The sequence below is a fragment of the Aspergillus oryzae genome, chromosome 6 (genome assembly GCF_000184455.2).
Source record: "Aspergillus oryzae RIB40 DNA, chromosome 6".
NCBI lineage: Eukaryota > Fungi > Ascomycota > Eurotiomycetes > Eurotiales > Aspergillaceae > Aspergillus > Aspergillus oryzae.
This window is the reverse complement of record NC_036440.1, coordinates 3,112,362-3,127,213: the sequence shown is the minus strand read 5'-3', so window position 1 is coordinate 3,127,213 and position 14,852 is coordinate 3,112,362. Positions and strand designations below refer to the sequence as shown.

Genomic DNA, 14,852 nt, shown 5'->3' with positions numbered 1-14,852 from the left:
GACGGCCCCACATTTAAATACTGGACTAGTGTACGATGCTCTACGGAGTACACTCCAAGATCCACCACTCCCAGCTCCCGGATGTGAGAGGTAGCCGGCGCTGGCATAGATCTCGAAGATAGAGTCCAGATGTATTGTGTCATATCCGTTGTGCAACTGTTGGCTGGTAAAGCAGTTCAACAAGAGTTGAATGTCTATGTGCTTGATGGACTTACGCGGGAATATATATCCGGCGCCATTGCACTAATCATGACCCGGACCGGGTTGATACCTGGGTAGAACATGGTCAATCTATAATATTCGATGTGTCTTTCCACAGTGTCACTTGTTACTAGATAATTCGAAAAGTTTTGGCGGACAATTTCTTGGATATCCTATCGGCGAACCTCTTTATACGAGTCTTAGAAACCCCCAACGGGCAAAATTGTTTATGCAGCCAGTGGGTAAAACCTAAAGGACGAAGATATAATTGATATAACGTGAGCGACAACAAATGTAAGTTATTCTCAGTAGCACAATACCTGTGATTATTTGTTCTAGTGCCTGTGCATTGTCTGTACTCAAGCATGAACGACTGCTAGGAGCTTCCATTACTTTTGTACACTCATCAGCAATATGGAAGAAATTCCCTAAGAACGTGTGAATCGCTTAAGGCCAACATGAATAATGAAGCGCGACTAGGTATTCACCAGCATAGTATTGAATCACGGAGGTATTCTCTAATACGACAAGCTACATGGATGCATTACTGATTCTTCGTTTGATGCGAAACCTAGGTGAATACTGGAGACTTATGAATATGCCCGCCTATATAAACAGCCAGCCATGGTGAGATTCGTCGGGTACTAGGGATGTTGCGTAGTTGGCACAGATTTCTCTAAATGGCGCAGCTATTGATTGATCTCCCAACTATGCGATCGCGCAAGATTGCAGTGGCGAGGGGAGTTGGAAGCTTCAGTAGTCGGCTTGACTTTTGCCGCAGCCGTGGGCGACTTTCAGATCTGTGAAATATCTGACCCCCATATGCACAAGTATCTTCGCATGGAGGACTAGTGTGACATGTGTAATGGTTAAAAATCCATATACAGCAAGGTACAAAGATGGCAGCACAGATTAAGGAAGATCTCTCCCAGGTCCAAATAATGCGAGAAAGCCTCTAGATCCTATGGAGTGGCTGATGGGCCCTATGGCGCAATATGTGGTAAATGATGGTGGTGACCCGCAAGCCAAGCAAGAATCACACTGATTTCCTGAAAGGAAATCTCTAATAATATATTCGATAGGGACATGGCGGGCGTGCTCTAGCGGACATACGACTAAGGACAAAGCTTCATCTGGTTGAGATTGAACCACCCTCAACAAACGTTGACTACAAAAGACCAAATCATGCAAGCATTGCCAGAAACCGAGGGCGATTTTGCTGTTATAACAGCCGGCCGACACATATGCCAGAAAGCGCTGAAATGGTAGCATGGATCAAAATGGTTTCCTGAAGCCTCATACTGCAGCTGTTCATGATCTGGAAGATTGCAATCAACGAACCGATAAACTACTGGGGCTAAAGTACTACCTATAAGCCTAATTCTGGAAACAAAAGGGAGGAGGCAGATCCAATCACCACCTCTCTCAGTCACCGGCCATCCCGCGGGAATATGGCCGATTTGCCGACTTTGGCCATTGAACCCGGCGCCAGCGAGGATTATGCGAAGCTTAAGGATGATGTCAAATGGTCTTGTCAGAACCGAATAGGCCGGGATGGAATTAATCGGTTCTATCTTCTTCACTCAGAGCTGATTGAAGATGTTCTTACAATATCTGGGCACTACTCAGAGGCGGTGGTCCTCGATTACTGCTTACGAATATATATGCGATTTAGCCAATGGCTCTACATAGATGGAAAGCATGCGTGATAGAAATGACTATTGTATATTTTATAGATGAACTGAGTCGATGTTAATTCTATATCTGACCAGCGGACTCTATAGAAAGATTGGCAGCAGCTGGTATCAGGACTGTATCCTACAATCTGAACGTAAAAGTATGTGGCTGTGTGTTTAGAACCGTCTGAATCGTCCACGGCGCCTATGTATACGTCACCTTCTCGGATTGGGGATCAACCTGTAATTGACTTATCCTTGCGAGTGTAACTATCGAAAAAGAAGGAAAACAAAAGAAAAGAAGAATGTTGGTGTTGCAAGCGCAAAATGAAGCTATGTGTCGACCCACCAAGCGACAATGGTTGCTTTCGTCGAATCTCGCACTGCTGGAAGAGACGAAATCAAAAGATGCATGGTGTCAAGGTTCTCTATAGCTTCCAGCAAGCCATCTGCGAGAAATCATCCATGGTGACAGCCATGCTCTAGTCGGGTTATTGACCAACTCTTGAGTCGTATACATCATCACAAAATGTGAGAGGAGACTACCCGAGTAGCATCACCTGTGGCATGTAACACTATCGACATCCCGTTTTCGGTATAGATTCAACTGCTTACCTCTATTACACATTGATATATGTATGAAGGGCTGATATGCTACCGTGACGTAGGGACGAAACCGGATATTGGTGTTGCATTGGACACTCCGTGTCATTTACCGGCCGCATCAATCGTTGCGCTTAATAATTCAAGCCACATTTACAGTTACATCCAGGCTAAATAGATCTATCTGACTTGGGTATAAAATACTGAGGTTGATGATGCTGTAGTTACGCAGACAGGGAATCATCAGTCTCGATTCTTCATTTTGTATTTCACCAGAACTATTTACCCTCAAGCTTGCAAACTTCGATAGCCACCATAGTCCTCTTAGTGTGATACCACTTAACCGGAATCAACCCCAAAAAAATGAGTCTTCACAACGACGCCTGGAAAGGGACACTTGATCGAGCCAGTCTCACTCAATACCTCAGCCGAGGGGTGGATATTGATGGCACCAGCACATCTGGCGATACACCACTTGCTCTTGCTGTGAAGAATGGACAGACTAGCGCAGTGAAGCTATTGCTGCAGGCTGGAGCCAACCCCAATAAGAAGGGTGCTGACGGCAAAACTCCCTTATACCTGGTTGCATTCGCAAAGGACAAAAGGGACCGCCTGGCGCAGTTGCTTGTGGCGCATGGTGCCGATGTTAATGAGCCTGTGCCGGCATGGAACAATTCGACACCGCTTATGGTGGCCATCACCGAAGCAAAAGATCCCAAATTGATTAGTTTGCTCGTGGAAAAGGGAGCTTCGTTGACCCAGTCTAATGACAAAGGAGAAACGGCAAAGAAACTGGCCGGTTACTCCATGAATCCTGCCATCCAAAGGGCCATTCTTCCACCAGACCAGCAGGATGGATATAAGCCTGAGTTGGGAAATCTCCTCACCAGCAGTGGGCTGTTTGCTATTGCTTATTTCAGCAACTGGAAGGACGTCGCCAAGGATTCTATTGATCGCATCTCAGACTTCCTGAATTGGCAGTCCAACACAGTCCAGGCAAGTTGATGCGCTGACTTCCCGATGCAATCTCTAACACGCCTACAGGACATCAATAGCCTCCGGACTGAGGATGACTTCAAGACCTTTCTTTTCAACTTTATCCAAGATAAAGGACTTGAAGACTTCTACCCTCCCAACGACCAGCGTGTTATCGATATAGCACGTGCAGCGGCAGCAGCCAGGAAAAATCCCAGTGTGAGAGCAATGTCCGGTAGAACCTTGGCGATTATGGCCGCCTCCGCCCTGTATACACCGGTTTGGTATTGCGGTATGAGCATCTCGAGGCATGTCTTCAGACAATCAAGAGTGCTAATCTAAATGCACTATATAGATGATAGCGGGTCAATGGGTGGGGGCACTGGTCGGATTGAAAATCAACGGATCCTGGTGGCTCGGATGGCGAGGATTATGGGCTTCGTGAACCCACAGGCTGCCGCTGGAGTCGCGAGCCTCCGATTTATCAATGCGGACATCGGCAATGCTGATAATCTCACAGAAGCGCAAGTTAATGACTACATGAATCAGACTAACCCCAACGGAGCAACTCCAATTGGAACGAACCTCAAGAAGAAGATTTTGGACCCGCTCATCCATAACGTCCTCAGCGCAGGCCAGAATCTCCCAAAGCCATACCTCATCATGACCATCACTGATGGAGCTCCGAATGAGGAAAACAAAAGTCTATCCCCACTCGGCACTGACAACGATGTTATCCGGAGTGTCATTGCAGATGCGGTCAATGCCTTGAAAACCCACCAGCCGATCCCATATTCACCGGATGGTTCGTTTGGTCCATGGCTTCGCTTATTGCACAGGGCATTTCTGCTAACGTGTTTATAGCTGTGAGCTACACCATAAGCCAGATTGGTGACGATCAGAATTCCAAGGCTTTCTTGGCTGGGCTGAAGAACAACCCAGTTCCCGACAACGTCCTTTACGTTACATCAGGTGAGTAGCATCTTCGGTATGCATGGTCCCGAGTTTAGGCGCTAAGTGGAGACTTGCAGAAAGCTTGGACAGTCAGTTTGCAGATTTCAAAAATAATTTGGATGACTTGGATAACTACGTACGTCTAGACTCCCAGTTCTCTGGAATGATATGCTAACCATGGTAACTTAGCTGTATAACCTTTTCGGCAAGATGCTAAACATTCCTTGAATGGTGGTGTAGGCTGGCTCACAGGCGGCCATGATGAATCGCAGTTAACTGTCGGTGTATGGTACTCCCAAAATGAAATGTGCAATTCCTGCGCTCCCATCTTAAACAGCCAAATAAATGCGCATGTTTCCTTATATACCAATTAGCCTCCTGAAAGATCAGCATCAGCCCTAATGGCTAGATATAATGGGTCATATCATTCTCGCAGATCAATAACCTCTGGACATTTGCTGAACAGTTGCTTAACGGTCCGCCGGCCCTCCTACATTTGTAGACTTTGTAGAACATGACCGCTAGGTATGCTTGCTATGTATACATTCCGTGGAATTGGGTTTCCGTTAACGGTAAATAAAGTCCTTCCAGCCCAGAATTCCTCTGCAGGTCTTCCAAGGCTTGTCCTTGAACGGCCTGATGAAGATACTATGCGTCTGTGCAGCTGGCCGCTAACGATTGTTTCATATTGAACAGCTAGAAATTCGCTATCCGAACGGCGCACAAAGACCACAAAGTCTGATCGACTCAGCTACCTTATGTGAGTTACACTCTAGACATCGGCCAGCATTCAAAGATAGTCCTAATTCTGGGTCCTTCGCATTTCTGCAAGCCAGAACATACACCTATTTCATTGCGCAATTATAAACAGTCTGTCACACTATACTAGCTAAATGCCGATGGCAGAATGGAACGCATGGTTAATTGCGCGTCCACAACAACAATCCCTCCAAAGCCACGACAGATGCAAGATATTTTCCATCTGGGGAGAATGCAACAGCTTCAGCCTTGCGCTGTTGGTGTGAACTAAGGACGTAGTCATCTGCAAGAGACCAGATCCTAAGTGTTCCATCATCCGATACAGAGGCAAGCTGCCTGCCGTCAGCGGAGAAGGCCAAGTCATTAATAGGGCCCGTATGAGCAGGGAGAAGCCGACGCTGAGCTAGTGTCTCAGCATTCCACACCCTAACACTACTGTCATCCGATCCAGATGCCAGGCTCTTTCCGTCAGGCGAAAATGCGATTGCATTGAGACCACCACCCGGGTGAGAGATCTCATTGTCTTTCCTTCCAGTCCGCGGATCCCAAAATCGAATTGTCTTATCCTTCGATCCTGAAACAAGCTTCCCGCTTGTGGGCGAAAACTCCAAAGCCTGCACAGCACCAGAATGCCCTTGAGTAGTGATCTGGGTATTTGTTGACACGTCCCATATCAGGACTTTTCCATCAGCCAATCCGGCCGCAACTTGCCTGCCATCTGGAGAGAATGCAACTCGGTTCACACGGCTCACGCGGCCCTTTGGCTCTTGGAATATCTGCTCAGAGCTGGTGCTTACATCCCACATCTTGACCGCTCCCTCGTATGTTCCACAAAGGACCTTGGTACCATCTGGGGACAATGCAACACTCATAGGCATGCCAGCTCCAGCTCCCGTTTCCCATCCAGCCAAGGGCTGCCGAGTTTTCATATCCCACACTACAACTCTTTGAGGACTGAGCTCTCCGACTGCCATTCTCTCATTTTTCGGGGAGAAGGCCACGGCCTTGGCTTTGACCTCAGTGCCCAGAAGGCCTGGATTGGACACCCATCGGGTATCCTGTAGATTCTTGTCACGGCATTCAGTAAGCTGCTCTTGAATAACTTTTACGCGGTCCTCGCATGCTTTGCTTTCCTCCTTTGCGTCTTCGGCGCACTGCCTGCGCAGCTCATTCTTTTCCTCTTGGCACTTGTTCCGCATGTCTGACTTTTGGTCTTCGCATTGCTTGTTCTGCCTTTCCTCGTTTTCGGTGCATTGCCTGCGCAGCTCCTCCTTCTCTCTCAGGCACTTATCGCCCAGTTCTATCTTTTGTTCTTGACATTCCTTTTTCAACTTTTCCTTGTCCTTCTCACATTCCTCCTTGCACTTAGCAAGAGCCTTCCTGACCTCATCCGTCATGTCGTCTTTCCCTTTGTTCTCCATAGCCAGCACCGTATCATCGTACTCCATTTCGGGGTTCGCATCGTTGGTGTAGCGGCATTCATTGTTGTCTTTATAAACAGCCATGGTGCAACGGCGAAACACGCACCGTTTGGCACACGCTTGAGCACTTCCTTCCGCATAAGGGCCTTTGATATTTATGGAAGCGGAGCGTTTGAAGTTCCGACAGGAATATTCAATCACATGGCCATCGACTGATGCTGTTCCTGACTTCTGCTCAGAGCAGCAATCACTAATTGCAGGGGTACTGCCATCTGATAACGACTGGCAATTTCCGGCGGCTGCCTGGGCGATGGAGATCATGCCGAGAGGGCTTACCCCAAGCAACGAAAGGAGCAATGGCTTGAAGCGCATGGTAGGCAGAAACAGGTGGTGAGGAAGTCACCTGATCTTTGGTTCTTATATGGAAACTAAAAGAAGTGATAGAGCTCGAGAATACCAAGTCGTCATTAGAGTGCAGACGATAGGTTCATCTGTTTAAGTAGGAGATTTTAAAAGGTTAAGGTCATATCGATCCAGGCATAAAGACATAGTCCCAGCGTTCTGCTGTCTTTCATACGTCACGAGTGCAAATTGAATTCACAATCTGCTACGCTCTCCTGCATCCGGAAATTGCTTTCCTGCCTATGGTAATATCGTAATGTCACATCGGAAAGCATGGATCGAGGTTGCTAGCAGGTCTCAAAGCACCGGGGTTAGCCTCCATCCTAGTCGTTGACTCATGAAGATGTGTATGTACGTTGTCTAGGCAGACATTCCACCTGAATGCGGAAAGCAAGTCCAATGCAGCAATTTCACCTTACTAGGTAAGTAAGTACGCAGTACAAGCCTGGTAATAAAGGTAACAGTTGTAACATTCAAGCCACTTCGTAGGGTGCCGCCGGCTGTAGTCGCTGTATCCAGTGGGAGGTGGCATCAAGCCACAGAGTATCACATTCCTTGACGAAAATGGGATAGCAGAAAATGTAACCAAAGACACCGGAACTGCTGCTGGTAGAACTCCGTATGTAGTTACATACTCGATGGGTTGGGGAGTGAGCTAGGAGTTTGACCCATCGTATCATTGGGTGACTCTAGAATCTGACAATTTGTGGGACTAGAGATGTTCAACTACCTTCCCAATATTAATTACCACTGCATCAGCATTGCTCTTGCCCATCTGAGCCAGCCACAGTCGGCAATCCCATCGACCCAAGAATCACTTCAAGGTTGCGCAGCTGACAGCTGGTCGAAGAACGCCACTGCACATTCCAATCCCTGGAATAGCTCAATGTCTCTCTAAAAATGCTATAGGAATCTGATATGATAGGTTTTAACGGATTCTTTACATCTACATAGACTTTTTCTTACAAAGGTACTCTGAGGATGGACCCTGTAGTTACTATCGAGATGTTCCATATGCATGGGGCTCATATAAGAGAACAACTTATTCGAATGCTGATTATACTTGGAAAGCTATCTAGCATCTCTACAGCGGTACGACAACAAACAGGCAACATATTCTAGTTCCGGAGTGGTAACATATCATTAACTAGCATCCTAGTTACATTTGATTGAAAACGCCACGAAGCAACATGCATCTCACAGCCTCACCCTGTGATGATACTATCAACGTAAAACACGCCTGCCCCTTTTCCCTTACCCCAGGAATGGGATAAGGAAACAACATACTATTGAGCCGTACCACGAAAGTCAGATTTAGTCAGCTCAACTGGCGATAGAGCTTACAGAAATGGCCTTCGACAATACCGGCTCTTTATGGTGTACCACTCCGCAGCTTGTCGCAGGATATCAGGCAGAGACGACCACCGTAGGGAGGGTAACTGATCGCTTCACAGCTTTCGCCATTGAACCATTCACCGAGTGAGCAATGTTGGACTTGATCACAGATGTTTTTTTTCCTGTTCCAGTACTGACCCTGTCCACATTTGGGGATCTTCTTGCAATTGTTTCCATCGTAATATTCATCCTCGGCACAAACTGGCCGCGACACACAAGCATTGCCATTCCAATACTCGTCAGGATTTGGGCAAGGCACGCAGTCAACGCCGTCGAAAAAGTGGTGAGGATTGCGACACCTGGGTCTTTTTGCACACCCAGTGCCAGTCCAGTAGCTGTCAGCGTCACAGGGGGGGTTTGGTACACATTGGTTGGCTTTGAAGTCCCAATGTTTGCCTGCACCACAGTCTTGTGGCTTCTCGACACAGTTACGGCCATCGAACCACTCATCGTCTTCGCAGCGTGGCTTCGGCACACATCCGGTTTTCTCGAAGTAGTAGCCGTCCTGGCACTGTGGCTTTCGCACACAGTATTGACCATCGAAGAACTCATCGTCAAGACAAGGCGGAATTGGCTTGCACTTTCTTTCCCTTATGTAAAAGTAATTGCCATCACCGCAGTCTTTCTTGGCGCGACATACACGGTCTACGGTATCAAAGTACTCGTCTGGGTTGAAACAAGTAGGTAAAGCTTCACATATGTTGCCGTTGTATTCGGTGCCATCCGGGCAACATTCAGATCTTCCGGAGACTCGATCGGTTGACGGGTACATCTGGCCGATGGAATAGCACTGGCCCCGGTCTTGGGCAGCTGCCGAAAGGGTGGCACCCAAGGTGAGAAACAGATACTGAAATCGCATCCCGAGGAAGTATCGCGTAAGAATGTCAAAGTAAGAGATGGACAGCTTGGTGTACTGCTTCTAGGAGTCAGAATTCTCACTGAGAAAGCATTGTGTACTATTTATGCGTTCTGTACAAAGTACTAGAACCTGCCAGCCACACGCAACCAGACATAAAGTCACAGTGAGATCCTCGCCCTCGCTGCTACGTTGCAGTTGTATCGTGGAAATGCAACTTATGCCGCGCTGTTTCACTTTCTCTGGCTTTCGGTTATACATATCACTGTTTTCAGAAGCTATATCGGACTACCACCAGCATCGATAACCGACACGGTAGCACCTCCAGCTGTTGAGTACCCACTATTTCCCACTGTGAGCTAAATGGAATTCGATTCTCCCTCGCGACATACCCCAGTAGAAGATAACCTAATCCGGATTACCCCATTTCGGCGGAATGGGTGTATCTTAGCTTAGTCGTTGACGTATGAGATTAAGTCTTGTGTATCTGAAAATGACTGCGCCAAGGTAAACCCCCTCTCCGGTACAGTCCTATGTACATCATCATGATTGTAAAGGCAGCATACATGCGGCTAAGACACACTGTTCGAGGAAGCGTCAGACATTCCATGGCTCCGCATTTCAGCCAAAGCCTCCTAGTAACGAAAACCACTAGCAGAGCAGCTTAGCTGGCAGACACCCCATGCATAGTATCTGCTGTTTCTAGATATACCTATCCCTGTTAATTTTAGGTATTCTGCAAGAATTATTAACTATGGAGGACTTGCAACTTGCCGCAGGTGCATAATGCCTCACTGAGGTCGGAAAATGCATGTAGACATACCGAATATGTGGAGTCGCTGTCATGTAACACAAACATTTTTGTTCAGGTCGTTGAAGAATTTCCGGGCGCAAATAGTTTCCGTAGACCTTTTTTTTTTTCTCCTCTCATTCTTTGGTGATTCGAGTCCTAGCCCAAGTGGATCACGACTGCTATCAATGTTATACTGCCGTGAAATGTCGGACAGACATTCCGGAATTTGGGTTGCAATTCAAGGGCGGTAGTAACCCTAACCTTCACCATCGAATTCCCTCAACAATTGTGCCAGATTCCAAACTAGATATGCAAGGGGTCCGGAGTGTCCACAAGCACAGGCCACCTATCCTCTTCCTCAAGAATTGGAAGGAATGTTCTGCTCTCTCCGGTCACCATCAAACCAAATAGAAACAGAAGATACCTTGGGTCACTCGCTGGCTTTTACAGTAAAACCTCGATATAAGGAATGAATTGAGCTGGCTTCCAAAATTGCTTATATTGAGGGATTGCTTATATTAAAATTACTATATAGGTCCTTCTAAAGTATAGATAGTGTATTAAAAGTACTGTTATATAGTATTTTTAGTAGAGTTTTTTTAATTTCTTTATTAAAAAGGCTGAAGACGAGGTAAAATAATAGAATTTTATACTTTACTCATTATATATATTTTCGTTATTGCTGGGAAATGTAGATTAGCCTTCCCGAGAAATATATACGTGATTATGATCATTTTAGTAAATTTTTTAATTGATTAGTTAGATCCACTATATCTTATTATAAGGAATTTTGTATGGGAGACTGAGCAGATTATTAAAAGTTCTCTATATCGAGGTTTTCTGCAATTTTGTATGGGAAACGATAGGAGACAGCCTAGTAGATTGCTTATATTGAGGTATTGCTTATATCGGAGTTGCTTATAAAGAGGTTTTACTGGACTAGGGGTTGGGTCGAACCTCTTGAAACCCGTCCCACATTCCATGACATTCTTTCGGAAATGGAGTTATTCACCTTGCTAAACCGGGACAAATGTCCGAGTAGATCGTCCTTTGACGGTGCGGACAGTGAGACGGTATCAAGGATGCAGGTACGTCCTGGTATTCACTCCCATTATGGCCTACTTTGCAATGAACACCATGATGACCGGGTCAGTTTGAAGAATTTGTGCGTAAGCACCATGCTACATGGGACATGCCTTGAAAAGAGCGCTCGCTAAGCAGCGGATACGCTCGGTTTGTGCCATTGATTTGGGTCTTAACAGGGGGATACTCTGTAGAGAGGGCCCGTGCCGCTGGTTTTATGGAGTCGATTCCTACCATTGAAGGGTTCAAAACGGCGTTTGACTACGTGGTTCAGGTGAAGTTGGTAGCATTATTGGTTTCCTGCGAAAGGGACGAAGCTGTTAAATCTGTATAAGGAATGAGATTGCAACGACGCAAGGGAGTTAAGAACTTTTCAATCGATTTTGGCCCCTATTATTCGTTGCCAGATTAGTTGTTGAAGGACCTCTCCCCCAAGCCTACTAGAGTCATATATTTTAAGTAATTTTATGAAGTTTTACGTGAAAAGTTTCCGCTAAATGACCTTTATACACACAAACTCGATGTTTCTATACAGATACCTCAGTGGAATTATAGGATAAAATTGATTTAATACGCTAAAAGGGTAATGAATTATGGAAATAATAGAATTATCCTCATGATAAGGACATCCAATAGAACCGTGGTAATGGGTGAAAGTTTTATATAAGTGGAAATAATCATTTCACAGGGAGAAGAGATATTGGGGATATCGTAGTCAAGGCGCGAGCTTGATGCCATCTGCATTTTGGTCGAGTGAGAATGAGAAGATATATATATTGAGGTATATTGAATAACTTGTTTAAGCTTATAAAGAAATAGAATATTGGTAAATTAGAACTATGAAATGTTCTGAATATAGAGGCTAATATGATAGATCTTAACTTCAGAAAAGGATCTATTGGCTAGTAGCATTAGTATATAACTATATGCAACGGACGCTTTGTACAGGGACTGTATATGTATCCTTTCTTACTATTTTTAGAGGCGATCACAGCATCACTTCTCTAATTCAGTATGGAACAACAGTCCTTTCTTGTCTGCTACTATATTATCTAAAGAACAAATCATCATGAGTACGATAGTACACATTACGTTGATAGAGTGCATTCTGGCACTGCTTCCCAGCATTTCGCTCAACATAACTTAAGAGGACATGATATTATCATTACTCTAAGACACTCTTCCCACCTCGCCCGGCGTAATCAAGCATAGCTCTTGGTTGTTAATGGTCGGTTATTCTCATACCGGAATTCAATTTCCAGCAATCTACGTGGGTTCTCATTGTTAAACGCTTATACTCAGAATCCAGATTTGCCCACAATCAAACCAGACGCTCCTGCCCAAAGGCCCTAGGCTTTGGCTACCACATCACGAAAGCTCAACGTTGATGTCGTAGGTCTGGGCCGGATGAGGTAACGGCTTGCCCTAAGATTCTGCATCATGATCCTCGGGGGCGACTTCATATTGCGTGCTCCGTCGCTCCGCATGAGATCTGGTGTGCTAAGGACCATCTGCAGCCAGAAGGGGTCAGGATATCTAGCGGTTACCGCCAGATGATTCACATACCAGCCTCAGAGGCTGTAGTAATTGCTTCGCCTACGGATTGTCACGTTGTGCATACCCTGGCTGCAATCGAGAACGGGGTTCATACATTATGCGAGGAGCCAGTTAATCACGGATCTCTCATTAGTGAGTCTTCCATCATTCATGTGGCACAAGGCTGTTGGGACCAGAAGGCTAATACTTTATGCTTTCAGATGCGCAGACTGACCGAAGTCACAGAGAGAAATCCAAAACAGAAGTGATGGTCGGCTTCGTATGACGATTTGATTAACAGTATAAAGCAGGTGTTTAAAGGATTCAAGAAGGGGCTATTGGTGATCCTACCATGGTACATTCATATGGGGCCGAAATGCTGGACAAGCCAGAGCTTTCAGTGAATCGGCTCGACAAACGAGCGGGATCTTTGTCGATACAGTTGTTCATGCCATCGATCTTATTTTGTCATTCCTGGGAGAGGATACCAAGCCCAAGGCGTTCTGGGCACCAGGTCTCATAGCACACCACCATGAACTGAAAGATTGTCAGGATGCAGATAATGCGGTAGGTATCGTGGGACTGGGGTAGAAAGGTTGCATACTATTATCATTCGTGCACTACGGCATATGAATACGACAACTGTACTGAAATCATCGTCACACAAGGTAACTCTCGATCAATCTAGTGCCGCACAACAACAGGGTGCAGGTACCGAATTCCTCGGACATTGTGGAAGACGCGACCCCGGGTTGGATTTATTGATATCGCGAAGCATTTGTAACGGAGTTGGACCGATTTAGGGACGCGATTCTAGAAGGCAAAGAGCTTCCTCTGCGGCTAACATTCGCATATTCCAGACTGCAGAGAGCACTTGCTCTAAGTCACAGGACATGACGAAAGATTGAGTTCGACGAGAATGGTGTTAGAAAAGAGTAGGAAGGTGGAGTAACGAAATATTCTTTTGAGGAATATCCAAGAGTTCTGAAAGTGTAGTCTTATAGAACAGTATCATGTTATGTTATTTTCCATAATGTAGTTCGGAATGAATCCTCAGTTGAGGCCGGAAGCGTAATATCGGGTGATGGCATAAAGCAAGGCAGATTAGAAACCATATGGCGAAATAAAAGAAAAGAAAAAAGACAAAAGTCCTACAAGGATGCCACTGTGCACGACGTTGCAGACGCCATATATCTAAGACGGAGGAGGTTATTCTTCCCGCTGATTCCCAATGCGGAGCTTATGCTGAATGTAACATATACTAGTCGTCTATCGCTTCGACCATGGCTTGAGATGAGTATCGGAAGAATGACTTCGGTTTACTCTTAGATGACTGCATTCGTGTCTATCTGTCCAGTGTCACATTAGACGCCGACTACTCCGGATTCAACACATATATGCTGATGGCTTTTACATATGTTGGCGCTGACGTTCACTCAAGGACCACAACATTCCACTTCACAGTTGCTGATCTCTATTTCAAAGAGTATCTGGATCTCTATAAATGTTGAGTATCTTTTTGGTAGATGTTAAAAAGCTCATTGAACGCCGGGTTTCAAATCCCGCGGCTTCCGTGGACAGGCGAAGAAAGGCTGACTTCATCTAGTTACAAAGAGAAACCTTTATTATACCTGCCTTGTAAGTGCTGCTAAAGGATCGAATCAGCGATATAACTTACAGAACTACTCAATGGTGCATTCAGTAGTTGCGTTATATACCTCAATTCGAGTCATGGAACCCAAGGTTTGTTGCAACATGCTGTCATATGTCATACAATGATATCGGAAAATAGTATCGATCTTGAAAACATGACGTAGGATATATATCTATAATAGCCTTGCGGTAGAAGACTTGAAGATAGCCATCTGGGGTAGAAAGCTCATCTTTCAAGCAGTAGACCTCTTTGGTAGTCTTACTCGTGTTTGGTCTTCCAGTCGTCACACTCACCTCAACCCCATTGATCCCGTCCGCTGCTCATTGAAGAGAACCCCAGGTAACTCTCGTTCTCTCCACCATAGCTACCACGACTACCTCGAATTCGACCACCCCGGCTACCGTTTTCCCTCGCAGCCATGTCGGTTTCGACAGCATCACCTCCCAGATTGAAAGGAAACTCCTCAAACGCGGCTTCCGGTTTAACGTGATGTGTGTTGGTAGGGGCTCCCTGACCTACTTTGCTCATATTGTTTCGCAAACTC

At 45.8% G+C, this 14,852-nt stretch overlaps 2 protein-coding genes across 2 annotated transcripts; both read right to left on the bottom strand.

Annotated features, from left to right (window-relative positions):
* Nucleotides 1-5,329: 5,329 nt before the first annotated feature.
* AO090038000208 (WD40 repeat domain-containing protein) lies at nt 5,330-6,367 on the bottom strand (the record flags this gene model as incomplete). The annotated part of the gene is made up of 1 exon (XM_001825110.3): nt 5,330-6,367. The coding sequence occupies one exon, from the start codon at nt 6,365-6,367 to the stop codon at nt 5,330-5,332; it is 1,038 nt and encodes a 345-aa protein (XP_001825162.3).
* A 1,996-nt stretch (nt 6,368-8,363) lies between these two features.
* Nucleotides 8,364-9,245, bottom strand: AO090038000209 (uncharacterized protein; the record flags this gene model as incomplete). The annotated part of the gene is made up of 1 exon (XM_023238395.1): nt 8,364-9,245. One exon carries the CDS (start codon nt 9,243-9,245, stop codon nt 8,364-8,366), a length of 882 nt encoding a protein of 293 aa, XP_023093040.1.
* Nucleotides 9,246-14,852: the final 5,607 nt, after the last annotated feature.